The following is a 27,200-nucleotide window of genomic DNA, read 5'->3' as shown; positions in this document are numbered from 1 at the left end:
AATTCCGAGGAGCCGGCCTAGCGAATCTGCGAATCCTCCTGTGGGCGGAGCCAAGGCGCCGTGCGCAGAGGGCGTGGCCAGAGCGTGCGGAGCCTGGCGTCGCGGGGCCGCTTCCTGTAGGACCCACCGAAACCCGGGCGGGCTGGGAGGGGCGCCCGTGAGATGGAAAAATACAAACAACAATGGTGACTCAGGCCGTTTGCCTGGCGCCGCACATAATGCAGGGAGCGTTTTTCTCCCGTTATCCCTTTTGGGCCACTGACTGCTTAAGATGTCCACTTGACAGATGGGCAGACTGAGACCCCCAGAGGGTTCTGCATTTGCTGGTACTCCGCCACCATTAGTGATTAAATCTGAAGGCTGTCTTAAAGTTTTGTGATAAACCTGGTGGGGCTTAAAGACCCTTGAGTGGGTGCTGTAAAAAATAAACGAGGCTTTATAGGAACTAGGTGGACTGGTTGCTGGTCGATTATCCAGGCATCATGGTCCCAGTGCCCGCCGTTTTCTGCGGGAATGGGAGGGATAGGCTATACTTACGCGGTCCCGCCGCTCGAGGGCAGCACCAGCCCAGGCTTACACCTGGGATCCTGGGACTACGGTCGCCAGAGGCTGGGCACCCTTTCTCTCTGTCCTGGACGCAGAGTATTCTGGTCTCTAGGTAATGGCATCCCCAGGAGGCCCCTCCGCCTGAGCTGAGGATGCCCTAGGTTCCAGACTTCTCTATCTACAGCTCTCCCTGTATGACTTTGGGCAAGTCATTGACCTCTCAAAGCTTCAGATTCTTACTCTGAAATACCTATTAATTCCTGTCACACAGGATTAGTGTAGGCATCAGAAAAGCACAGGAAAGGCCCTTGAAGCCTGGTTTTTGCAAATTTACCATTTTAAGTAATAGGAAAAGAGAAAAGGGATACTTGTTCAAGATCTCACACTATAATAGAAGAGAGAGGATTGGGACCCTTTAAATTTTTGAGGAAAATGAAGTTGAAAAAATGAATTTACTTGGAAGCATGGGTGATGAAATCATATTCCTTTCTCCTGTCCCAGTTGAAAGGTATTGGCTCCTTAAGTCAAACAGAGATTCCTCATGTGATGGTAAAGGTAATCCAGGTTTTCAATGACTAGCTGTGTGGTTCTAGGCAAGCTCCTCAGCCTTCTTGGCTTCAGATCCCTTACCTTGAAAATGGAAATGAGAAAGACTTGTCTCTTTAGGTGGTTGTGTGTGTTAAATGAAATAACCTACAAAAAGCCCCTACTAAACCCTCAATGGAAGAGAGAGAGACCCTAAGCTCAGGAACAAGAGTGCAAAAGCCTTTTACCTTGTAGTAACTCAGTATCTACATTCAGAAGCTACTGGCCTCCATCAGTGTCAGAAGGTCACACTTGGAACCTACTCACCCATAGCCTTGCCCAGCCCCCAGGTACACTTGCCTCTACTGGTTTCTTAGGAACAAGTCACCTCATCCCAGGAAGCCTCCCCTCCACCCCATTCACAGCCACAGGCACATCTGTGAAACACAATTTATTATACAAACAAGGTGCTTCAAAAATTCAGTGTCAGAATAGCTCTGTATTCCAAGGGTTAGGACTGGACCTTTTCCCTTGAAACCTACTCCTTGCTAGGGAGTCAAGCTGGGTGCACAGGCCCTCAGTCTCCAAAGACCCCCAAGACTGGCACAGAAAAGTGAAAACCAGATATAGAAGCATTAAGTGTAGGTCTGGGGAAGTTGGACAGGCACTTGAACCTCCAAAAATAGGAAGGGTCCTTCTAGGAAAGGCTGGACCTATGCCTGGGGCAGAAACACCCAAATCCCTCCCTATAGCAACTAAAACAAGAGTGTGAAATCCATCAAAACCTGGGGATGGGGAAAAGCTTCCCAATAAATGCCAACCATAAAATAGATTCTACAAAAATAAAGCAAGGACCCCGGTGCTTCTCAGTGGTTAGAGTATCAGCCTTCACTCCATAGGGTCGAGGGTTTGATTCCCCGTCAAGAGCACATACCTGGGTTGCAGGTTCATCCCTGGCCTGGCTGGGGCCCATGCTAGAGGCAACCAATTAATGTGTCTCTCTCACATTGATGTTTCTTTCTCTCTCTGTCCCTCCCTTCCTCACTTTCACTCTCTCTAAAAAGCAATGGAAAAAATATCCTCTCATGAGGATTAACAAAAAAACAAACAAACAAAAAAGCAAGGGCTGGCTGCCTTCTGGGGCAGTTGGGTGGGCGTGTAACCTGACCTCCACATCCTGTATAGGGGCAAGTGGCTAAGGGTCAGCACCAAAGGTCTGACCAGGGTCTCTCTGCCTCTCTTCCACCTACTGTATGAACCTTGGACTGAGGACCTTCCACTTCCTCCCCTGCTCCTCCCAGCCCAGGTGTAGATCAGAACTGACAAAACCCATAGGACAGGCTGACAGGGAGAATCCCTGGGAATATGGGAGCTGCCCCAAGGCCCAGCCCAAAGGACCCTGAGGCCAGGAATCTGGTCTCTACCTAAGAGTGGACACAGGAATTGAGGCCTCCAGGCAGGGTCAGGGAACAGTGGTCTGTAGAGCAGGGGCCTCTGGCTGACCCCTGAAGAAGGCAGTGCTCCTAACTGGTGGCTAACACCAGCATCACACAGCCTGCAGCTCCCCCTGCAGGCGACTAAGCTCCTCTAACTCCTGCTTGTGGCGGTCTGTTTTGTGTGCCACCAAGGAGCGGTAGAAATGCAGGGCAAAGGCCACAAACACAAGGCCCACAGGTACCATGATTGCTGTGGAGGCCATGGCCGCTTGCCATCCTGGTCCACGGACCCCACTACCACCACATGCTTGCTGGGGTGGGCAGGCCTCAGATGGCTGAGTCTGAGGAGGGGCTATAGAAGCAGAGGGTGGCTTAGAAGCTGGACTCAGGGAGGTGGCCACTGGTGGTACAGTCCCAGACACCTGGGAGGCAGGTACCATGGGGGCTGATGTGCCCAAGGGGGCCCCAATGGGCACAAACTTGACCCAGCCAACAAGGACAACTTCAGCAAGGAAGAGGAAGGTGCCTAAGGCAGTGGAGAAGCCCCAGGCCAGCTCCACGTAGCGGTGGAGTCGCTGGTGTGGAGACTGGTGGACAGAGTTGAGGTTGTGGATGTTGCTAACAGCTTCAATGTGGGGCAGCAGACACGTGGAGACCATGAGTGCAAATAGGTGCACAGCCACTAGTACGGTGGTGCAGGCACTAAAGGCCACCAGCAGGCCTGGTGGATATTCGTGGTTGTTCTCCAGTTGTACTTCCACCATGGCCACCTGCGGGGACAAGAGGGAATGGATTGAGTGCCCATAACCTCCTGAACAGTAGCAGGGTTTTTGTCTGTTGGCATACATCACTGATGTGTCCTTAGGACCTAGAACAGTGCCTGGCAGAAAGAAAGACTCTCAGTCTTGCCCTGGCCGGGGGCTCAATTGGTTTGAGTGTCATCCCATACACCATAAGGTTGTGGGTTCGATTCCCCATCAGGGCACACCTAGGTTGAGGGTTCAATCTCCAGCTGGGGTGCATACAGGCAGCTGTTTCTCTCGCACATCTATGTTTTTCTCCCTCATCTTCCTCTTTCTCTAAAAGTCAGTGAAAACATATCCTTGGGCCCTAGGTGGTTTGGCTCAGTGGTTAGAGCGTCGGCCCGCGGACTGAAGGGCCTCAGGTTCGATTCCAGTCAAGGGCACGTGCCTCGGTTGCAGGTTCGATCCCTGATCTCGGTCGGGGTACATGCGAGGGGCAACCAATTGATGTTTCTTTCTCTCTCTCTCACTTCCACTCTCTCTGAAAAGCAATGGAAAAAATATCCTCAGGTGAGGATAAAGAAAAATCCTCGGGTGAAGATTAAAAAAGTCTTTCTCGAGTGCATGAATGGGCAGCCTTGGGAAGGCTCTGTCCTCTTCTAGGCCTTAGTTTCCCCATCTAGCTATCGAAATGGCTGGGTGACATGTTTCTGACAATCTTACCTTGTTATAACATAGGGGTTAAAAAGATTCTGGAGCTGGGCTGCCTGGGTTCATTCTCAGGTCTATAAGCTGTGTAGTCTTGAGCAAGTGCTTTAGTTTCTCTGTGCCTCAATTTCCTCATCTGGAAAATGGGGATTGATAATAGCACCTACCTGCTTTATAAAGTTGTAATAATTGAATGAGATAATATATATCAAGTGATAAGAATAGTGCAAGGCACGTAGTAAGCACTAAGTGTTTGCTTTTATTATTAGAGTTAACACTAAAGTCCAAGGCCAGAGTTTGCAAACTGGCACACCGTGAACCCAAGCCAGCTTGCAGACATGTTTTGCTTGGCTCAAACAGTGTGTTTCTTAAAGAATTAAGTTGCCAACTTTTGAAACTCAAGAGATTTCATATAAATATCCTAGTTTCCAGATCCTCTTGAAAATTTGGAGGATCTGGTTACACACCACGCCCACATTCTTGCATGACAACTATCAGCTATAGTTGTCATATAGCTGCTGTCTTTGAACAGGTTATGGGGTCTCTACAACTACAGTCCCCACAAAACCAACTTGGCTGCCATATTACCTGCCTGGCCTTTGCAAACATTTGAGTTGATGATCCTGTTCTAGGTTTGTATAAATTTGGACTCTAGAGCCAGACTGCCAAAGTTCAAATCCTGTCACTTACTTGTTGTGGGACTCTGGGCAGGTGTCTTAACATCTCTGATCCTGTTTTCTCATCCATAAAATGGCCATAGTAGTGGCACTTACTTCATAGGATAGTAGATGATGCACATAAAAGCCCTAAGCACAGTGCCTGGTACTTAATGACAGTTCAATACTATTTGTATGTTATTTTAACTCAGGCCACCTGAATTCCAGAATCTGGATCTTTCCCCAATAGTTCTTGCAGGACTCATTAGATTGCTCCGGGGCTGAGGGAAGGAAGAAGGTGCAGAGCCTGGAGAGTGGTGGTAGAAAGACAAGGATGAGTATTTTGGGAAACTGGGCCATGAAGGGTGTTAGCAGGTATTTTCCACGGACAAGGCATCTGGGCCAGGCCTATTCCCGCTTTCTCCCATAGCCTGACCCAGCCTTGTTTTCCCCTGGCACGAGTGGAGCCAGTCCTGCCCCCAGAACCTACTCATCTGGCCTTTTGATCCTGCAGAGATGATCCTGGTCTTTAAGCTGTCACCCTAGCACCCCAGCAACATGCAAGTCCAGCAGCAGGCCAGACTGAACCATGGGGTGGATGGGGGCAGGGGACCTCCCTCTCTATTCTGTATAGGTGAAGGAGAGCTAACTCCCTGTTCCTAGTTGACTCCATGTCAGGGTGGGCTGGCCTATGGATCGTGGGCCCTCACATAAAAAACCATAGACTTAGGATGACCCTTAGGGATAGACTTTCCCTCTGATCACTTCAAATACAGAGGCTGTGGCACCGAGAGGGGTAGGGACTAACCCAAATCGCCTAGTACTCTGATCCTTCTATCCCCATCTCAATTTACCCTCGAGAACAGGGTCCTAGGCTTCCCCCCACCTCACTCCTGCCAGCCGCTTTCTCCTTCTTCCTGTCATGGTGCTGGGCAAACCCAGGCCTAACAGCCCAGTGGCTCTGGGTCCTAGTTCATTCTATACCTTTCATCTGCTGAATGCTCTTGGCAGAGCCACTACTCCATTCTGGGCCTTGGTTTCCCTGCCTGTCCAGTTAACAGGTAGTCTGAGTCATCTCTGATGTGTGTCTTGTTCTAACATGCTTGGACCTAGGGTTTGATGACAAGAATCAGCTCATCTTGGGGAAGGTACTTGGCAGGCTACAGAGGGCGCACCCTCCCTGATCTCATAATTCCCCACTGACCTGCAAAGTGGTGGAGGCCTGCCCAGGGTCACACAGCTGGCCGCAAGCAGGAAAAAGCCAGGACTTGTGTCTGCTGACTCCTCACCATGGAACCTCCCTCAGTCTTGCTTCTGATGAGGTGATGAGACCTCCGTTGGGACCTGGGACCGTTAGCTGATACCATCTTCCCACACCCCCAGTTTATCAGCTCAGGAATCATGTTATCAGCTTCCTAATCAGCTTCTTTCCCCATAGACTTCCTCTCTTAAGGCTTCCTGAGCTATACTAAGCACCGTTTGTACCTGCTGGGCACTAGGGGCCCTCCTCGGATGGGCCCACCTTCAGTTGGGTGACCACCCTTTTTTAATTTTCTCTAACACCATTCCCCTCCACCCCCCCCCCCCACCATCCCCGTTTACACAGCCCCTCCCCAGCTCTGATTTGCCTTTGAACCTCTCAGGGAGTCTAGTAATCACTCCTGCCTGGATTATGCTCTTTGCCCCATCCTTGCATATATATCCCCTTTGGTGGTTTGTCTACCCCCATGACATGATTTGTGCTGCCCATGACGTTTTTAGCGCCCAGTTTATGCCAGGGGTCTGTTCACACACACACACACACCCTTTAAAAAGGGATTTGTGTTCTCCCTTGGGAACTTGTTTCCCTTTTACCTCTTAAAACCCAGTTTTTCCCTTTCCTTTGCCCTTCCTCCCTTGGGTACCCGTTTACTTTGCCCACGACCCCGCGCCTCACCCCCGCGCTGTGGACCCCTCACCATGGCGAAGCCCGAGAGCAGGGCAGACGTGCGGCTGGAGGCTTTGAGCTTGGCCCGGCTGAGGTAGAGGCGGCGCCAGCTGAGCGCCCGCAGCGAGTGCTGACTGGCCCCCATGAGGTCCAAGTAGCCACGGTGCACGAACTCTCGGTATGTGGCCGAAGCCGCGGGGCACTCGGCCTCCGGGTTCAGCGGGGCCTGTTCGCCCGCGTCCCCCTGGCCGCCCTTCATCCTGGGGCGCCGCAGTACCAGGGGGGCCGGGCAGTCAGGGCGGGGCCGAGTAGCCTTGGGAAGTCCAAGAGGGTCTGTCCAGGCTGGGGGGAGGCCCCATCCCCCTGGGGGGTAAGAAGAGATGTGGGCCGCTGGCGCCCAGGAAGAGGCAGTTGGGACTGAGCAGGAAGAGCAGGCGTCTGCGGGGAGCCCTAGGGGCCGAAGCGGGACAGCAGAGGCCGAAACAGGAACTGGGGCAGAGGCGGAGCCGCGGCGGCCACATGATGGGGTGGAGCCCGGGGGCGTCCGCAGAGATCTCAAGGGACCCCTGCAACACCAGTCCACCTAGAATGTCATGCAGGCGCCCTAGCTCCTCTGACGTTAACCACCACCCCCAGCCAGTGGCTGGGAGTTCCTGGACCCTGGACCGCTCCAAGTACACTCGGACACACCCAGATGTCCAGATCTCCAATACCGTACTTAAATTGTAAACTGGGGAAAGGTGAGCCCACCTGCCATAGGGGGCCTTGCAAACTCAGTTCTGGGAAGCCGAGGAGATCCAAGGCTCCCAGATCCATCCAAACAGCCCTGCCTCTGAGAGCACCAAAGGGTAAGCACTCAGGTCCTCCCTGGCCTAGGCCCCCCCACCCCCCGAACGCCGCAAACAGACACAAAAACTCAGTGGCCCCAGCTGGAAGATTTTGAGTTTTATAGCAAACCGTATTGTACAGACCCGGGGCCCAGCCCGGCTGGGTCCCCCACTTGTCCCCCGCCGGGCTGCCTCTTCCCCCTCCCCCAAGCGGCCCCAACCTCAAGCCTTTCGCGAACCCCAGGAGCCCCTCCCGTCGACCTTTGGTCCGCCCAGTCCCTCCCCCCACCCGCGCACCTCCCTGTTACCTGAGGTATGTGGATAAATTCCCCCCTCCCCTACTTGGTACAACCCAGCTACCCCGGAGGCCTGGGCTGAGGGGCGGGCCCTGGCCCCCCAAGCCCCACCCCCGCACTGGAGGAAGGGGCAGGGGCGGGCCAAGAGTGTTACTAAGTTCCCATGGCAACCAAGTGGGGCCATTACGACAGCCTTAGCCCTGGCTTTGGGATATGTCCATTGGCTGCTATTTCCATGGCAACCAGGAGTGGCAGTTCCCTGGGCAAATGGGATACAAGTTTCCATGACGATGAGTGGGAAGAGCCAAACTGGAAGTGTCCCATCTTCCCCATCACTGGGCAGGCACCCCACCCCACCCCACCCCGCCCCGCTTCAGGTCAGGAGGGGTAGAACTGCTCAATACAGTAAAGCAAGAAGGAGCCTGGTGGTGACGCAGTCCAAACTGGGCACCCACCGGACCAGTCTCAGTCCAAACGGTCCGGCCCCTCACACTCCAGCTCCCCCAGGTCCGAGATTCCCCAGGTTCAAGTAACACTTCAGTACAGATGAATGTTCAAGTATTGAGCGGGGAGGCAGGTAGGGGGCTGGGGTACCCCTCACCACTCCCCTGGGCCACGCTGAACAGCAGATAGGCCAGCTGGCCCCCACTCCTCGCAATAGCTGCCATTGTCAGTGACTTTCAAGGAGTCAGGGTTGGGGGAAGGAACTGAAGCTGGGGAGAAAGGGGAGGAGTGACCCCCCTGAGGGAGTGCTACTGCCCCCACACCTGCTCTTGCCTCCCATCCCTCACTTAGCCCTGGCTTTCCCTGGTTCCCCGAGTACCCCCACCTCTGACACCTGGACTCCCAATAGCTCCTCTGGTTTCCCTTTTTGCCCCTCCCTCCCAACTCCAAGTATCTGGTCTGTTCCCTGCACCCTTGGTGGTCTGCTTTCTGCCCCCCTCCCCCAGCCCATCCTCCACCTCCCGCAGCCCCTGGCTCCCAGTATCCTGTATGCAGATACATTTTCCCCATTCTCCCTCCCTCAAACTTGCACCTTACCCCCCTCCCACCATCCCTTTGGCTCAGCAACCCCCAGTACCTCTGACCCACTCCCCCCAGGGGATGGACAATGAAGCAAGTGAAAGGGGGAGGGGATGGGAAAGAGACCCCCAGAAATATCAGTGCAGGGGGTAGAGAGTGGGGAGGCTGGCTCAAGTCCCTGGGCAGGAATCCCGTCAGAAAATTCAGGAATCCCAAGTTATGAGGTGGGTAACCTGGCCTCCTGGCAGGAGTGAAATGAAGGCCCGAAGTCCAGGCTCCTGATGAGTCCTGGGGGAGGGTGGGAGGCACCCAACTAGCTGTCCTTGAGAAGCAGCTTCTCCTCTGGGCAGCGGAAGGGGCCAGGGGGCCCAGCAGCTGCCAGCCGGGCACAAGCTTCAGGTGAGAGCTGGCGGCAGGAGCGCAGGTCTAGGCGGCGTAGGCGAGGGCAGCGGCGGAACAGCGGAAGGCAATGGTCAGTGAGGCGGTGGCAACCTGGGGATGGGGCAATGGTAGCCAACACCAGGAAAATGAGTAGGGAGTAGGCACTGGTCGTGGGAACCAACAGGCTAGAAGGATGGACAGACGGGACCATGCTTACCAGCGAGATTGAGGTGTACCAGGGTCTCTCGGAGTGGGGAGGTGGGGGCCGTGAGGAGATGAACGCTGGGATCCCCAACATGGGCGCAATGGCTCAGATCCAGGGCACTCAGCTGGGGCGCATGGCGCAGCAGGAGCCGCAGGGAGGCATCTGTCAGCTCCAGGCCTGCCAAACGCAGCTCTGCTACCCCCTGCAGCCGCCCTCGGCTCTCCGTTTGCCCTGGGCAGGCAAATAAGAGGTCAGCATTCCCCTCTGCTTCCATCCCTGTACCTAGGCATCCTGACCAGCTATGTTCCCATATTCATATTACTCACCACCCGCTAAATCTGCTCCCACTATATGTGAGCCTCGGCTGGTGCATTCTGCCTGGCTTGCTCTTGTCCCAAATACTCACATACCTGACCTCATCTCATCTGTTCATTGTTCACACTGCTTCCTCAGTGAGGCCTGCCATGATTACTCCATTTGAAACTAACATTCCACAAAGTCGCTACCCCTTTATTTTTTCCCCCCCTTTCCCACCATCAGACACATATATTTTTATCCCCAACAACTGGGACATAGGTGCTCAATATATAGTTACTCGTCCAACAAATGACATCCCTAACAGGACAGCCATTCCAGGCTGCTCTCCCACTTTCCTCTCCTTCCATGATTAGTAAAGTCACCAACTGGATCCCTTTCTCTCTATACCACTCTTACTTCACCTCCTACCCCAGCCTCCTCATTCACTCTAGTCTCTCCTCTTTTTCCTGGAATCCAAAGAAAGCCATTCTCAAACACAAGTGGGATAACATCCCTCTTCTGGCTGGCCAGTGTCCCTGGCCTTCAGGTCTGAGCTCAGAGGCCTCCTCTTCCCCTATCTCCAGGGTACATGAGCTTACACTACTCATCTCTGCATCAAAAGCACATGGGTCTGCTTCCCTTTTATTGAATCTACCACATTCCTGGCATTACAGTTTGTTTGTTTTTTACAAAAACTAAATGCCTATGGTGCACCAGCAGCCACTGAGCACTCACTGTGGGCCAGACAGGCTAAGTGGCTGTCTGCCCCTAGGCCAGTGGCTCTCAAACTATGTCCCCTGGAAGGCTGGTTAAAAAGGATTGCTGGCCCTGCCCCCAGAGTTTAGGTACTCTAAGTTGGGGCCTCAGAGTTTATTTTCCTAGCAAGTTCTCCAGTGATGTTGAAGCTGCTGGTCCGGAGACCATGCTTGAAGAACCACAGCCTTGGGAGACAAACTCTTTGATTATCATTCCTGTTTACAGATGAGAAAATGGAGGCTCAAATCATTAAGCAATCTGCTCAAGGTCACATGACTATGAAGTAACAAAGCTAGGACAGCAGGCCTGGTGATTCCAAGTCCAAGCACCACAACGCTATATGCCTCCCAGGCACCAGCCTAGCCCCTAAACTAGATCAGATGCCACAAACTCATGAACCTGGCCTACACAAGTGTTTTTTGGAGTCTGCATAATGTAAAAATTTTCTCAGTGACTAAGCCTACCAAAAGGACATTTTTATGTAGAAATTTAGATATTAAGCTTTTCCTTGAAAATCGTAAGATCTGGCATCACTGGGCTACCCCTTTCACCTGACAATTGGCTGGAGCAGGGTTGCTAGAGGCTACTTCCTAATGTCCTGCACCAAGCCCATCACTTGCTACCTGCCAGGCCACCTTCATGGGTACCTGATTTGGCAAGCTCTGAATTCCACCCCCTCCTTTTTTTCATTTGAGGAGCTGAGAGCCTGGAGAGGGAATACATCTATAGATTCCCTCAACCTTGGGCTACAACTGGAGCCATTAGAAGAAAGCAGAGGAAAGAGGGCACCCTGGCCTTGGAAAAGGGGAAAAGGGGGCATCAGTGAGGGTTTCACCTAGGTGGTAGCATTTAAGCTGGGCCATCAAGGACCAACCCTGGGGAGAGGTTGGAGAAGAGTATGCCAGGCAGAAAATAGCAGGGGCAAAAGCAAGAAGCACAACTTTACATTTTGCTCCAGAAACACTGTACAAACCAGGGAGCCAAGATCAGAAAGGTAGGTGCAGAGTTCAACATGCACAATAGGCTTGGAGGGCCCGGATGGTTCATCTTTGCAAGCTCCTAACAGAGGCTTAAACTCAGGTGAATTCAGGGAGGAGACAGGGTCAGTCTGCCAGCCAACCAGCACTTTCTCACCTCATGGAACACACTGTTCCTAATGCCCAACCCTTACACGTGCCCAAATCTTCCTGGCTCAGTTCAGTTCCAGTAAAAGTGGGCAATGGGTGAGTGCTCTGGTTTGGCTTTGCCTGTGTGACTTGCAGCACTCAACCCCTCTGGGCCTCTGGTTCCTCATCCAGAAAATGCAAAGGATCCTAGTTGCTTCTCTACTCCTTTTCCAAGGATGCTGTGAAGGGGTGCAGTGGAGGAGGGTGGGAAGAAGGGAGCCATGAAAGAGCTACGAAAGGAAGACGCTGGGGCAAGCAGATAGTCCTTGCCCTCACGGAGCTTAAGAACCTAGTGAGAGGAAACAGATTTTAATCAAATCAAATCATTTCACAACGGTACACTGATATGCTCGCAGGGGACTGCTCTCAAAGTTGAAGAGGGACTCTGGTCTCAATGGGGGAGAGAATCATGGAGGGCTTCTAAGAGGAAGTGGCATTTAAGTTGTAGCCTGAAGGGTGATTAGGTGTTAGATGAAGGATGACATAACACTCTAGGCAAAGAAGAGTGGGCAAAAGCCCTAGGGCTGGAAGGAACTTGGCAAGGAGGTTTAGGTGGCTAAGATGCACGGATCACATAGGTGAGCAGGAACCACATGATGCCAGGCTTTAGTGACTATAGTAAAATATTGGTCTTTAACCAAAGAACACAAAAGAGAAGCAACAAAAAAGAGTTTATAGCACAGAAGTGAATTGGCTACATTTGTCTTTCTGCATGGCTCCCCTGACTTCGGTGTAAAGAACAGACTGGTGTGAGCCAGAGAGGATGCTACTGTAAGCATCCCACCTCTTGGCTAGACAAGGAGCCCCCAGGCCTCAGTGCCCCTACCCTACACTTCATATGACCCCTAAGGTCACCTGACCAGCCTGAGCTCCCAGCATCCTCCTCAGTCAATACTGGCCTCCTGCCCCACAAAACTACTTATTTTGCCTCACACTCCCTAGAAAAACCCTGTCTCTTTCAGGACTCAGTTCAAATAGCTCCTTTTAAGGGGGACTTCTTGCATTGCTCTCTCACCCTCACCACAGCTCTTATCATACCATATCATGTAATATAATCTTCTATTTCTGAGTCTCTCTCTTCTGCATGACTGGGGTTCCACCAGGGTAAGAAATGGAGCTCATTCAGTCTGAGGTCTTCAGGGTCCTACACAGGCCCAGGCCCAGAATATGTTCAACAATAAAAGCTGACTTTACTTGGCAGGGTACCTGGGCCTGACCCACAGTGAAGAGGTGGATGGTCTGATTGGGCAGATGATACCACCACCTCCATGCAATCTTCCAAGTCAGCTGGCTCCTTCTTTCTGCTCTTTTCCCTCCGGAAAATCCTTATCTTTTTACTGTACAGCAAGGGAGTCTAAGGACCAAATCCATTGCTCAGCCATATTTTTACTGGATCCACACAAGAATTTTAAAAGAATCTGAATTCATTTCCATCATTAAAAAAACGGGATATGTCACAGAAAAACACCTATTTCTGGCTCCGCTTGACAAACCAAACTGGCCACAGAGGGCCCACACTCTTCCATGGCAATAGCCACGGCTCCTTTTGGAGGAGGCTCTCCAGTATAGCCCGCCATACCCAGGGACTTCGCTCCTACCCCTGGCTTCTCCCAGAATTCAGTGGCCTCCTCCAGTCCTATATTGGGCTCCACCCCATAGTTATCTCCCCTTGGAGGGCAGGGACCGCATCCTCTTCATCTAGTTCCTTCCACTCCCATCACACGGCCCAACACACTACAGGTGAGTGAATGAACGAACGATGGCCAAACAGGGCCTTCCTATTCACACTCAAGTGTTCTATCCTTTCTTCAAATCCTTTAACATCTAGCACGAGTCAGAAGAGACCCTGGAAGCCTCAGAGCCCCACCTTGCCCACCCATTCTACAAATGAGCCAACAGAGGCTGCACCTGGTTTGGTGTCTGGTGGAGGCAGCAGCAGCTCGCGGAGCTGGGAGTCTTTAACATCCTCAATCCAGCGCAGGTCCAGGAGCCGCAGGGCCGGCAGTGGGGCTGAGCCCAGGGCAGAGACAGAGAGCCAGGAGCAGCCAGACAGCACCAGTTCCTGCAGGCCTGGGGAAAGTTAGGAAGCTGGTGCTAGGAGGGCTCTGTGCCGGGTCTATCCCACAAGTGACTCTGTCCAACCTCACCACCTTGCCATACCTTGCAGTCGGTTCAGAAGCCACATGAGTTGCTTCTTGGAGACACCTGTCCAGCTGAGGTCCAGGGCTCGGGGCTGGCGACGAACCACACCACTAAGCATGGGAGGAGTAAGTGACTTCCGCCGGCTCAGGTCCATGCGAGGCCACAGACGCTTGTCATAGCACCTGACAGCCACAAGGGGGTAGACAGCCCTCAGCTCTCAGGAAGCCCACACCCTCCCCACACTCAATGGTTCACTGGTTTTCTCCTGATGGATACAGAAAGCAGGCAGGGATAGGAAGCTCCAGGACCCAGGCCAAGAGCACTGAGTTTGGGGCTCAAGCCACTAAACTAGATGAAAGACCCTGGGAAAGTCCATTCTTTTCCTTGAGCCTCAGATACCTAGTCTAGAAAATGAAGACAATGATCCTTACTGGCCTGCCCCATGGGCCTACTGTAAGATCAAGTGAGGCCATTCTGGTTTTCGTACCTTACAGCTTAAGACACACACGAATACCCTATATGCTGTATTTGTTGTAACACCAAAGGGATCTAACAGCATTCCCAAACCCCACCTTGGACTCTCACTAATTATATTGTTTGCTTGTGGGCATATCTCATTGCCTCTACCAATTTCTGCCCTTGATCCACATCTGCCTCATCCTGATGGCCAGCTGCCCAAGGCTTGACTTACAGCCCTATTTGCTCTCTTGGTTTGACTATTGCGTCCCTTGAACTACAACGTAGGATCCACAAGGGCAGATCTGGCTTTTTCCCTTTGGTTTCCCCAGTACCCAGCACTGGGCCAGGTGCACAGTAAGTTATCTGTCATGCATTTGTTGGAATGGGGCCAAGCTTCCATTGAGCACCCCCATAACATACTTCATGTACAGCTTTTCATTTATTCACCCAGTCATGGAATGTTCATGGAAGACCTGGCAGGTCCAAGGTGCTGATGCTACAAAGATGACTGAGGTCTGAACAAAGGTGGAACTGGTTCCTGATCCCAGCATTTCTGAGAGCCTTGACTAATCCAACATGAGGTGAACCGGAGAAGGGCTTCCCAAACTTATTTTATCAGGGAACCCTTCTGCCTCTCCCAAGGTTATCTATTAATACTTTGTGGTACACTAAAGTTCCTTGAGACTCCCTCTGAAAACTCTTCTTAATGCAGTAGTTCTTGAAGGCATGTCAGGAATTTCCCACTGGGCTGGATGAACTGTGTCAGAAGCAGCAGGGGAGGGGAGGGCCCAGGAAGCTGAACCTCCCCCTGGCCCCCCAATTCTGAAGGGCTTTTTCTTCAACCCCAGTCATTTGCTATCCACTTATCTATAGAACATGAGTTTTATCTTGAAATTGATCCCCTATATGCACTTAAAACCAGTAATGTTTCACATAAATGTGTTAACCACAGAAATAAATGCAATAAAAACAGACCAGGGTTCTTAAATTCTAGTCAGGTGTTGCTGTAGCCTTGGGCTACCACCTAAAGACTTTTTTTTTGTTAAACAGGGAGATGAGTATAAGAAAGGTGTTAGTTAAAGATACAATAGCACACAATGGAGAGACCTCGTTTTCAAAATAAAATAATTAAGCCATTTTTGTACCACTTAAAACTGCCAGGCATACTCCAGAGCTCCTGGGTGACATCTTAGGGAATGGTGGAGGCACAGACATTAAGGATTCAATCCCAACAACTCCACCTCTCTGTCCCACTAATTGCCTCCTACCATTTTCCCCCTCTCCTGGCATTCTAGCCTCTTCCTCTCCTGGTTCCATCCACTCAACCACTAACATTCGCAAATCTCTCCAATTCTAAAAAGGAAAAAAACAAAACAAAAACCTCACCCTCAACACAGCTTCTGTCCCTAGGTCCTGCCCCTTTTTTCTTTCTGCTCCATCCAAAACCTCTCTCTGCCCACTCTGACCCAATCAAGTCCCAGCTCAACTGTGACCACCTCCTGGATCTTCCATGGCTAGAAGGGAACCGTTCCCCCTGGAGGCAGGCACAGGCCCCATTTGCTCTGTATCATATTCCACAAGAGCCAGGCCAAACCATCTGCCTGCCTATAGACACACAAGGTTGTCTGGTGCCAACACACTTTGGCACATGTTGTTCTGGAAATGCCAACCAACCCAGATCCTTAAAGGCTCAGCTCCAATGCCTCCTCTTCCAGGAAGTTTCCCCTGACTTTTCTTGGCTGGAGCTATCCATCCCTTTGCCCTTGCATGACCAGGTCACTGGGTTTGAACCTCAGAGTAGCAGACAGCAGTCACTAAGGGTCCTACTGATACTAAGTGTCCAGCCTCCACTGGGCACAAAGCAGTCAGAAAATGGGGGAAACAGTCAATCCACAGAAACTGAAGCAACAAAAAACATGATAAGAGTCAATGAGAGGACTTTGACAGGGGAGCCCCCCAGGGAGACAATGCCTGATGAGACTTTTAAGGACAGCAGTCATTACTCCAGAGAGAGGAGGAGAGGAAGAGGGTGTACACTCCAGACAGGGAAGAACTGGTATCCAGGTCCAGGACACGGAAGGAGAAAACAGCACTGAGAAGCTCAGGCAGCATGAACAAAGGGCAATTCATCATCTCATAATAACGAGAATGACAACGATGATGACTACAGCACTAAGAACTAGTGTTTATCGAGGGTCTGCTATGTGCCAGCTACTGTTCTATGCATTAAACATTTAACCTCACAACAGCCCTAGCAGGTAAATACTGTTATCATCTCCTTTTTAAAGAACAGTAAGGCTCAGAGACGTTAAGAAACTTGTTCAAGGTATCACAGCTACTAAATGGTAGCAGAGCCAGGGCTTAAATCAAGTTGGTCTGGATGAATGCCTGAACTCTGGTGAGTGGGGAATAGGCATAGGTTGAGGATGCAGAGGCAGCCTAGGGTAGGAGTGACATGTCAAGAAGGACTAGAATGGCCCTGGTCGGTGTGGCTCAGTTGGTTGGAGCGTTGTCCCATGAACCAAAGGGTGGTGGGTTCGATCCCTGGTTGGGGTGCCTGTGGGAGGCAGCTGATTGATGTTTCTCTCTCTCTTCCCTCCTCCCTTCCTCTTTCTCTAAAACCAATTAAAAAATATCCTTAGGTGAAAATTAAATAAATAGAATTAAAAAAAATTATTTTTAAAAAGAGGGCTAGCATGCCAGGCTGGATTGCTGTAGCCACAGAGTCCAGAGGTGAAGGGTATGAGTATCTAAATCCCAGCTCTGTCACCTCCGTGCTTTGAGTGACCTTAGACAAGTCACTTGCCATCTCTGGGCCATTCTCCAAGCCATAAAAGGGATTAAATGCAGCACTTAATTCAAAGGTTTGCTGCAAAAACAAAGGGGATAGTACAGGGGAAGTGTTTAGTGTCGTCACTGGGGCACTGTTCATGTCCAAATGTCCAATAAGACTAGCTCATTGTGAGGGCAACAGGGAGGAGCTGTGGATGGGTTCTTTCTATGCTGGGGAATAACACTAAGGCAAAAAGCAGGAAGAACTCTTAAGAGGTCAAGGCATGCCATCATCCAGGGGGGTCAGGGCTTGAAGTTCAAGTTCTCTAACCCACTCACTTACCGTTAACTCTAGTCAACCTGACTGAGTCGTCCCCCTGCTAAGCCCACCTCCAAAATCCTAAATTCTAGTCCTAAACCTCCCTCTTGCAGAGCCCCTCTGGGGACACAGAGATGGAGCAGCCCAAACTGCTACCTATAAGGAGCTCAACAGCCTCCTGGTCTCCAGCCAAAACCAGTTCTTCCCTCTGAGCTCCCTGGGCTCCCTGATGCCTCGTGTTCCAATGTGTCCATCACTAAGCCTTTACTCCCAAGCCCAACTGGCCTTGACCCTGTGTTCTAGTCCCTTCCTTGCCACCCTCTCTGCCCATGTCCTCCAAAGTCCCAACCCTCTTCCCTGCAACTCAACAACTCCTCCACACTTCTTCTGCCTGCCTTCTCTCCCCTCTTTTTTAAAAATTGATGAGAGAAACATCAATTTGTTGTTCCACTTATTTACGCATTCACTGGTTGCTTCCTGTATGTGCCCTGACCAGGGATCAAACCCACAACCTTGGCATATCGGAATGACACTCTACCCAAGTGAACTACCCAGTCAGGGCTTCCCCTCTTGGTAGATCACTTCGCCTCCCAGTTCTAAGAAGATAGAAGCCACTAGAGAGGAAAGTCTGCAACTTCCTGCTCTCCCAACTATACAAATTTCTCTCTCATCTCTTTCTACACTCCATCCTGATTTCCTCACTGTTATTCATTCAACAAGTATTTTCTTAGTACCTACTGTATGCCAGGTGCCATCTTAGAAACCAGGGTACACCAACAAACAAACAGATCAAGTCCCTGTCTTGAAGCTGATGTCCTTGACCCGATGTGACCTGGCTTTGGTCCTCCCACCCCTTTTAGCACAGCCAAGGATACCAAGGCCTCCTTGTAGCAAAATCCAACCGCCACTCTGGTCCTTGATCTCCCATGACCTTTTGCCAACATCTAACACTGTTTACCATTCACTCCTTCCTCAACCTCCCTTAGAACAACACACTTCCCCCCTTGACTTCCCCCAAGGTTCTGGCTGCTCTTTCTCTAACTCACAAATACTGACATTCTGTCTTCTGTTATCTTCCTTGAAACTGATACCTATAGATTAAAAACTCCCAAGTTTGGACCTTTCTCTTGGTAGATCACTTCACCTTCTAGTTCCAAAAGACAGAAGCCACCAGGCAGGAAAACCTGCAACTGTCTGCTCTCCCACTTGTTTGTTCACTCCTGTGTCCCTAGTTTCTAAACTTGGATCTTTCTCTTGAGACTCAGACTTGCACATCCAGCTGTTTTCCTGCTAGCTCCCGACTGGCCCACAAACTTTTCAGACCAAACATGCCAAATTTGTGTGCTTCACTTTCCCCTAGAACTTGCTTCTCTTTCTTTGGTACTCCCGAGTGTGAGGAATGGCACTGTTGCCCACTTAGACTCATGGGCCAGAAACTCAGTTGAGAGTCACCCTGCTGCCCCATAGCCACTTAATCACCAAATCCAAACTATTCTGCTTCTTTAAAGGTTCTCCACCTGAGTTCCTTCTCTCCATCCCCACTGCCCCTGCTTTTGCCCCCAGGCCTGACAGAGCCTTCTGACTGTTCCCACTGTGCCCCACCCCCACAGGCCCCTGCACTGCCCTACCCTCCCTCTTCTCATAGAAAACCACCATTTTATTGAGTGTTTAGAATCATTCAGGAACTATGCTAAGTACTTTACAAGAACCATCTCATTTAATCCCAAGGTATTAATATGAACCCCAAATAATAGATGAGAACACTGAGGCCTTGATAGGTATAGCTGTCCAACCATGGCCATAATCCAGGAAGTACCAGAGTCACAGCTGATGAAAGGCATAAGGACCAGACTCCAGGACCCAAGCTAGAAACCACTGGGCAGTCCAGCCTCTCTCTATTTCTGGTCACACCTCTCCTTGATGCAGAAATAAAATCCTCCTCAGTTCTGGATCCCATGTGCCAAGCACAGAGCTGGCCTTGAAGAGGCCTCAGCAAACATTTCCTCAACTATTACATGAGGCAGGGGTGGTAATCCCCAGCAATTGCTGTAACTATTTGCTTCTATGTTGCAGGCTGACTGGGAGCTCTTCCAGGACACAGATCTATGTTCTGAGGATGTGAAAGTTTGTGCTTTCAGTAATTACTTACAACTGAATGAATAGTAATGATTATGGTAAAGGCATTGAATAGTTTCTATTTCCCAACTACTGTCCTCAGTTCTTCAGGTGTATTAGCTTACAAAAACACCATGAAGTATACAGATGATGTATTATAGAATTGCACCCCTGAAACCTACATAATTTTATTAACCAATGTCACCCCAATAAGTTCAATAAAAAAAAACAACTATGAAATAAATGCTTTGGTTCTACTGGTTTAACAGAAAACGAGGCCACGAGAAGTTAGGAAACTAGCCCAACGGCATACGGCTCCAGAGGAAGAATAAGGAAAGAGTAAGACTGAGCCCCAGGCATTTACCTGCAGAGCCTGCACTCCCATCCTCTTAGCTCTACGGCCTCTCGGGGACCAGCTGGCATGAACTAGCACCCAGAATCCAAAGGAAAAGGACTGGAGTTTGAATTTAGCCACTAACTTGCACTGTGACTTCAGATGTCCCTCATTCCCTCACAGGGCTGCTACTATGAGGAACAAACCAGCTAACATTTGCAAAGTGGCCAACAGGATGCCTGGTCCACAGTAAGTGCCTGAGAAAGAGCCTGAATTTACTCATTTTATAAAATACTTCTTGAGCACCTACAGCGCTCTTTGTCCTGTGCTGGGAACAAGAAGATAAAACAGACACAATATCTGCACCACCCCAGAAACTGATCAGAACATGAAAATGGATAAATGAAAGGCGGCTCATCAACATGCAGAAGGCTTCTATGTGCTGTGAGGGGAACAGAGTGTCTCAAGAGTTTGACTGGGTGGAGGAAGACTAGGGGTTTGGGAGGATGAGGGAGATTTCTGAATAAACAAGGTTCAGGAAGCAGTGGGAAGATGAGGGAAGACAGGCAGAGGGTGTTGGTGGTGGCTCTGGGGCATGAAGAAGTTACCTGGGGTCAGGAGGCCCAAGTATGGCTGCCTTTGAGACGGCAGGGGCCACCTCAGCAAAGAACTTTCTTATGTGTAAATGGAACAGTTAAGATTGTCCTCAGAAGAGGAAGTGTGAAAAGCAAATGAGATGAAAAAGCAGTAAGCATTATGCTTGGCACATACCACTCATAAATGATATTAAGAGAAAAGTTTTAGGAGCAAGAGGAACTGGGTTCAAATTCCTGGTTTTACTGCTTCCTCTCCGCATGACCTTCACCTCAGCTTCATCTGTACAGGGGAGTAATATTACCTACCTCACAAAGTTGTTATGGTTAAATGAGCTCAAAAATGGAAAGCAGACCGTGCATAATAAATACAGAAGTATCATGCTATCATATGCACACACTACAGAAGTATTATCAACACAAGAATAGTGACCAGAGAGGAAGGATAAGGAACCGGTTACAAGTCACACAGAAAGTGGAGGGTGACAGCAACAGAACCTAGGCCTGTACAGGCCACTCACCAGCGGCTCCAAGTCCGGCAGACTCGCATGCAAATGCACAGCTCTCGGGGCCCAAGGTGCTGGAAGACACGAAGCCAGGCAGCCCGGGGCAGAGGGTGGTCGGATCCAGCAGCCAAAGGCAGTGTGTCGGGCTCAGGACTTCGAGGTGGGGGCCGTACCACATGACGCTCCAGCTGCGGGGGCCGGGGTGGTGGGGCAGGGCCCAAGGGCCAACTGAGGAGGGGTCCCCCACTACCAGGGCGCACGGCCCGTCGCCCCCCACGGTTCTCCTTCTCGCCTGAGCTGCCCCGGGCTGGCCGCCGCCCGTTCCGGGCCTCGCCAGGGGCCTCGTCCTCACTCAGGGATGTGCCTGATGAGTCGGAGTCTGAGTCTGAGTCCGAGGAGGACGAGGACGTGTCAGGCACCCGCTCTAGCAGCTGGCACATCCGCTTGAAACGCTCTAGCTTCTCCCTCTGCGGCGATGGGGATGGCACTGCTGGGCCCTCAGCAGAGGCCAAAGGTGGCTTTGGTTTCTGCAGGGAGATAGGAGGAGACTGTTCTAGGGTCTGACACACACTTTCCCTCCCCCCTGCCCTTGAGGAGTCACCAGGGGATGAACAGCCCAAGGGACAGTCCTGAGTTCCAGTCCTGATCTGAGCCATGTGAAGCATCAGCCAAGCCATGGCCCTCTCTGAACTTCACTTTCCTTATCTGTCACATGAAGGCACTGATTCAAAGACTTAAAAGCCTTCTAGGTTCCAGTAGCTCATGAATTTCCACAAGCAGTATGCTATGGAAAACAGAGATCCAGTTTTGAGTATTGGCTTGGCTATCAACTCTCTGCATGGCCTTGGGAAGCCCCTGCCCTATCATCTACAACATGGGATGTTGGACTAGACAATTCCAAGTGTCTAGTCAATGATGTGAGAATAACAAAGGTCACCTGTCCCTAGGCAGAACATCCCATACTCGCTGACCTGTCACATCCTCACAGTGCTTGAATGGAGTGGCAACCTGGGTCACTCTTTTTAGACATGAGGAAAATATGCTCAGAGATTAAGCGCCAAAGTGATAAATGGCAGAGGTAGGATTTGAATGCAATTAGGCAGATCCCTGCATTTAGTGTGTCCATGCAAAGTGACATCTGATTTCTAGCTTTGCTGTGCGAACTTAGGCAAGTCTTTTAACCTCTCTGGGCCTCATTTTCCTCAATTCTAGGTTAAGTTTTATAATTTACAAAGCCCATTTACTTTCAGTAGGTTTAAACAGTGGGATAGGTAGATAAGGAAGGTAGTATCTCAGATGAGAAAACTGAGGCTCAGAGCAGCTGACAAGCTGCCAAGACCACACAGGGAGTCAGCAGGCAGGAATCTGGACTCAGTTCTTTCCCCTTTAAGGTTTACAAAGATGACACTAAAGGGTCAGATAATATCCTGAGGGTTCCTGAAAGTCAGGGGCTCCTGTGGCCTGACCCCAACCCACTCTCCCCTCCTCCACTCTTCCCAGGGGTCCAGATGCCCATCATGGCCAAGTGGGGCAGGGGCAGGACAAGGTGAGCAGGAAATCACAGATCTCTGTCTCCAGGGTGGAGGGTGGGGCAAGGAAAGATGGGAGAGGGAGGGAGGAGGTCCCCGGCACACCTCCCAGTTCTCGGGAGGGAGCCCAGGGTGGCAGGACGAGAAAGCCTGGCTTGGATTCAGAACCCTGGGGGGCAGAAGGCCTGGGCCGCCTGGGTCCGATCCTCGGAGGAGGCAGGCGTCTCCACCCACCTTCTTCAGGTGCCTCTCACGGCCTCCTTTCACCTACCAGGGAAAGAGGGAGACACAGGGAAAGGGAGAGTCCCATTAGCCACTCATTGTCCACAAAACTAAGATCCATGCCCTCCTCTTGGACTACAATTCCCAGAAGCCCCCACCTCAAGGAGAACTCTTGAGCATGCTCACCTTCTAAGCAGAGTCTTGGCTCAGTGAGCATGCTCTCATCTCCTCTTTCTTCCCCCTCAGGCCATTTCCAGCCCCTCCTCCTACCTCTGTAGCAGCTTTGAGTATGCTCTTTCCCTAATCCCTGAAGTAGCCAGGGCTCCCAAAGCTTCACTACCCAGTGCCAGCTGCCTGTCTCACCTGTATCTCTCCTCCACACAGAGCGTGCCCTATCCTCCCCCGCCCCAGCACTCCTGAACTACATCTCCCAACAACCCTAGGGAATCCATGGAGCACTGCCTCCCAGGCCCACCCTCCCCAAAAAGGAACAGGACTACTACTCCCATATTCCCTTGGGCTGAATCTAGTGAGCATGCTCCCTGGCTCACCTTTTTCTTTGGGGTGGGGGGCTCATTCCCTGCCTCCCTCTCCTTTCTTTTGGGGGGCCCAGGCACGTCCTCTGGGGGGGGCCCAGCAGGCAGGGGGCCCTTGCGCCTGGGCGGGGGGGGTGGAAGTGGCGGCTCCTCCGTCAGCTTCCATCCACTCCCCAGGCTGGCACCCTCCTCGCCGTTGTCAGCCCTGCGGCGGCCTGGTCCCTCACCTGAATCCTGAGGAGATGGATGCTGGGGGTGAGATTCTGCACAGTTCCCCAACCCCCTGCTTACCAAGAGCCCAGCACCCAGCCCAGTCCTGCCCCTACCTTGCTGGTCCGGCCTTCCTGGGTGCAGCGAGGGCACTCCCAGCAGTTAGGAATTTCCGCATTGATGACACCCTCAGCCTTCCCCATCTGTGGGCAGAGGGCAGGGAATGGCTATAGGGTATCAGTAAACCCAGAGGCAGTGTTCCCAACCTCCTTGCTCCCTGACAGTCTGCCCCATCCCAGATTCCAGGTTCCCCAGGGCCATCACCTTCAGGCAGCCAGGGTGGACGATCTCGTTGCAGATTGTGCACTCCATGAGGCTCAAACCAAATTTCTCTTCCTCTCCCTCCACTGTGTCCTCCTTCCCAGCCTCCCCACACAAGAGGCACACAGCTGTGTGTGGGAGCACGGGCTGTTGGGGGAGAGGGGGGCATCAGGGACCCCGAAAGCAAGCAACAGGGGGAAGATCCTTCTTTCTGGGGACCTTGGCCAGCTGCTGGGTGAAGCAGCTGCTGGATGGGCCAAGCTGGGTTCAATCTTGAATTTCTTATTTTTTCTTTTTTGGTTGTATGACCTTGAGCAACTGATTTAATCTCATTTCTGTTTCTCCATTTATAAAATGGGGCTAAGAATTTCCCTGTGCAGGACTCTTTAAGAATGAGATAATGCAAGAGGGGCATTCGATACATAGTTTGTTCTCACTGTTGTGAATGTTCAGCTGGATCCAGGGCCTGTGTGACCCTGGAATTGTAGCTGGCTTTGGGAGGAAGAGGGACCATAAGCAGATATGACAATAATACTCAGAGAAGGCTGGAAGAGACAAGACAGCAGCCTGGGATGATTCTGAGTTTGCTCAATGGGCAGCCTAAAGGTTGCTCTGGACCTCACAATGAACCTGGTTTGGGCAAGACCCCTGGGAACACTAAAGGCTGATCCTAGGGAAAAGGGAGCAGCCTTCAGATAATGTGACTTTGGGGAGGACAGTGGTAATACTTATATTAGGGATGCTGAAGGTTGTGAGACAGGCTCTAGGAAGAAGTAGGTAGGGGGAAGTAGGAACAGGAAAGTGGGCAAGGGCTGGGGGACAAAGAGAAGAGAGGGGTTGGGGGGTGAAGAGACCAAGCAATAAAGACTGGCTGGAGGGAAAAAAGGAAGCAGTGGTATGGGGAGGGGAACACAAGATGCTGCTGGAGGCTCCTGGCTTCTGGGGAAGGAGCTCTGGGAAGATAAAAGGATGAAGACGGCTGAGAAGAACCTTATGTTCCTCAGATACCTACTGTGTGCTGTGCCTTGTAGCAGCACGTTCATATCCGTGCTACTATTTACAAGTCAGTAAAAGAAACACTTTGCAGAGACAGTACTTTCGAGGTTCAAAGTGATTTGCTCAAGGTCATACAAAAGGTAAGCTCAACCTCAAATCCAAGACCGCTCTGGCAGGTGAGGAAGTGGCCAGAAGGCTAAGACCTATTCAGGGCTAGCTCTGGGGATGGGCCCTGTGCACAGACACCTCTAGGGAGTTCGATGAGAGGGGCCACATTCTCTATTGGTCTGTGCCTCTGAAAGTTGGGAAAAGTGTGATGGTAGAGGTTGGGTTGGATGGATTCTTCTGTATATCGTAACATCGCCCTCAGCTTGGAGCTGAGGTGGTAAAAAATGGGGTGGATGGACATTTGAACAAACCAGTGAATGAATTAGTGAACAAACAGCAACTCTACAATATATCCTAGAAAGCAGCCACCAGCCACCCCAGAAAGGCATTTAGGCCAACTGGGGAAGGGCGCCCAGAGCCCCAAAGCAGGGGCAGAACTCACGGCAGTGCACTGCCGGAGCAGGCACGACTGCTTCATGCGCCCGGGCCCCCCGAACTTCTTCATGTCTCGGCAGAAGTGGCAGTCCCCGCACTCAGTTCGCACACAGGCCCGGCAGCGACGGCAGCGGGTTCGGCGTCGGCGCGCTCCGGCCCCCGGCCCCCGGCTGCTCGACGACATTGGGGGCGTCAGCAACGCCGAGGGCTGTGGGTGAATGGTGACAGGGTCAGGTGGGCCCTCTGGAGCCCTGAGCTGGGAAACTCCTGACAGCTCCCTCCATTTCTAGGCAGCCAGAGCTACCCGCCTACCCAGGGAGACAAGGAACATGGAGGTCACCCCCTCCTGCAGAAGGTGGGGGAACCACTCCCTCAAGGCCCTACTCTCCCAAGCAGCTCACCTGGCTCCTCTGAGAGCCTGAGAACTGGCTTCCTCTAACACTTCAAGCACCTCCTTGCCTAGCCCAAGGAGGACGCCGGGACATGAGCCTCTCCACTGACATCCCCACATCAAAGCTCTGTGGAAAGCCAGGGGCTCCTTGTCTGTGGCGTTACATTAGGGGGTCCCAATTCTTCCCCTGCTATCTAAATGTACTATACCCTATGCTCTCCCCAACCTAAAATTCCCCAGATTTACCTCCAAGACACCCACAGATTACTGGATGGAAGCTCCAGACCTTTCTTTCTCCTTCCTCTCTCACACACAATTACCACCCAATTTCTCTTACCCTAAACCTAGGAATCTTCATCAGATCCAATGGGGTTCTTGCCCCACCCCCAAAGATTCACTCTGCTGCTTAACTTCCAGGGATCTGAGACCCTCCCTGAAAAGCTGTTTCAGAGTCCCTCTTCTCCCCCCAAGAACTCAATTCCTTTGCTCCCCACAGAGCTCCCTCTGCTCTAAGACACCCTTTTGTATCTCTTGGGTCAACCTGGGCAACCTCTTGGATTCCCTGGGACTGTAGCATCCAGCCTGACATGTTTACAGATCACAGGATGGGCTCCTACATGTGTCCCCCAAACCCAGCTTCCTAGGCTGCTTTCCATCCCTAATTGTCTAGAATCCCTTGGGCTACCCTTCCCATGGAAACCAAATCCAAGATCCCAACAGGCCTAGAGGATCTCTTCATGGCCCAAGTCTTACCCCAGCTTCCCCCTTTCCAGGGACTTCCAGACCCATCTATGGGAGTGGGGAAGGGGCCCTCCAGCGCTCCAGGGGAGGGGCCTGGAGGGCGGCAACTGCAGGCAGGGATGGGGGTCTGCAAGGGGAAGCAGGATCTAGGAAGGAAGGCCAGTTCCCCAGGGCTGAGAGGTAACAGGATGAAGGGCTGAAGATGAGTTTGGAGCAAAGAGAGGGTGAGGCTGGGGGCGGGGAAGGTAGAGAGAGGCCGGGCTTAGGATGAATGGGAGTGGGAGCTGCCCAGGTCTGGGGGTGAGGAGGAGCCGCACGAACCCACCTCACACGTGTCCCGGGAGCCATCTCTCCCTTCTCGGCAGCTCCCGGCGGGTCGGCGGCCATCGACGGCGGGGGGGCCGGGCGGCGCGGGGCGCGGAACGCTCAGAACGCCGGGGTCCACGGCCCCCCGAGGGCGCTCGGCCCCTCCCTCCGGCGGAGGCCGGGAAGGCGGCAAGTGGAGATGGGGGGCGCCGGGGGCGAGGCCCTCCCACGGGCTGCGGCGCGGCCCTTCCAGGGGGAGGTCCTGCTCTGGGGGGCTCAGTCCCTCAGCCCCCCCAGGCCACCGGGGGCTCCTCGGGCGCAGGTTGCTCAGCTCTGCCCGGGCCCCACTCAGTCCAGGGTCCGAGTCCCAGCTCCCCTCCCCCGCCCCCACCCCTCCCCAGCGCCCCCGACCCTTTAACTGGCCCCTTCCCGGCCCCCACTGCCCAGGGGTCTAGGGCCCGGCCAGGGCCCCCCCACCGTTTCCGGGGTTCAAGCCCCGCCCACCACCGGTTCCCGGGGAGGGGGGGGTCCCTGTAACCTGCCCCCCTCCCCTGGGCCCTCCCCTAGACTGCGGCCCCCTGCCCTACCACTATCTGGCGAACCCTGGGGGGTGAAGGAAGCTGCTTCGGCCCCGCCCCCCCAGCCTGCGTACGCCCCCGCCCTCTCCCCCTCC

The 27,200-nt window shown here is 52.3% G+C and overlaps 2 protein-coding genes across 3 annotated transcripts; both read right to left on the bottom strand.

The window, feature by feature from the left end:
- Window positions 1–1,509: 1,509 nt before the first annotated feature.
- ORAI3 (ORAI calcium release-activated calcium modulator 3) lies at window positions 1,510–7,400 on the bottom strand. The gene is made up of 2 exons (XM_087815805.1): window positions 6,573–7,400; window positions 1,510–3,277 (listed from the first exon to the last, which is right to left on the bottom strand). The coding sequence occupies exons 1-2, from the start codon at window positions 6,798–6,800 to the stop codon at window positions 2,618–2,620; spliced, it is 888 nt and encodes a 295-aa protein (XP_087671931.1). The 5' UTR covers window positions 6,801–7,400; the 3' UTR covers window positions 1,510–2,617.
- Window positions 7,401–7,471: 71 nt separating this feature from the next.
- Window positions 7,472–26,894, bottom strand: FBXL19 (F-box and leucine rich repeat protein 19). Of its 2 annotated transcripts, none has more exons than XM_016219205.2 (11): window positions 26,547–26,894; window positions 25,097–25,297; window positions 23,554–23,697; window positions 23,346–23,432; window positions 23,035–23,253; window positions 22,367–22,528; window positions 20,748–21,259; window positions 13,653–13,816; window positions 13,401–13,562; window positions 9,286–9,504; window positions 7,472–9,179 (listed from the first exon to the last, which is right to left on the bottom strand). In XM_016219205.2, exons 2-11 carry the CDS (start codon window positions 25,271–25,273, stop codon window positions 9,001–9,003), a joined length of 2,025 nt encoding a protein of 674 aa, XP_016074691.1. In that variant the 5' UTR covers window positions 25,274–25,297; window positions 26,547–26,894; the 3' UTR covers window positions 7,472–9,000. The 2 variants fall into 2 exon arrangements, with proteins under 2 accessions (XP_016074691.1, XP_016074692.1); XM_016219206.2 differs by having other exon boundaries at window positions 22,496–22,528.
- Window positions 26,895–27,200: the final 306 nt, after the last annotated feature.

The sequence above is a fragment of the Miniopterus natalensis genome, chromosome 3 (assembly GCF_054644295.1).
Source record: "Miniopterus natalensis isolate mMinNat1 chromosome 3, mMinNat1.hap1, whole genome shotgun sequence".
Lineage (NCBI taxonomy): Eukaryota > Metazoa > Chordata > Mammalia > Chiroptera > Miniopteridae > Miniopterus > Miniopterus natalensis.
Note: the sequence above shows the minus strand (reverse complement) of the source record. Positions and strands in the feature narration are given on the sequence as shown.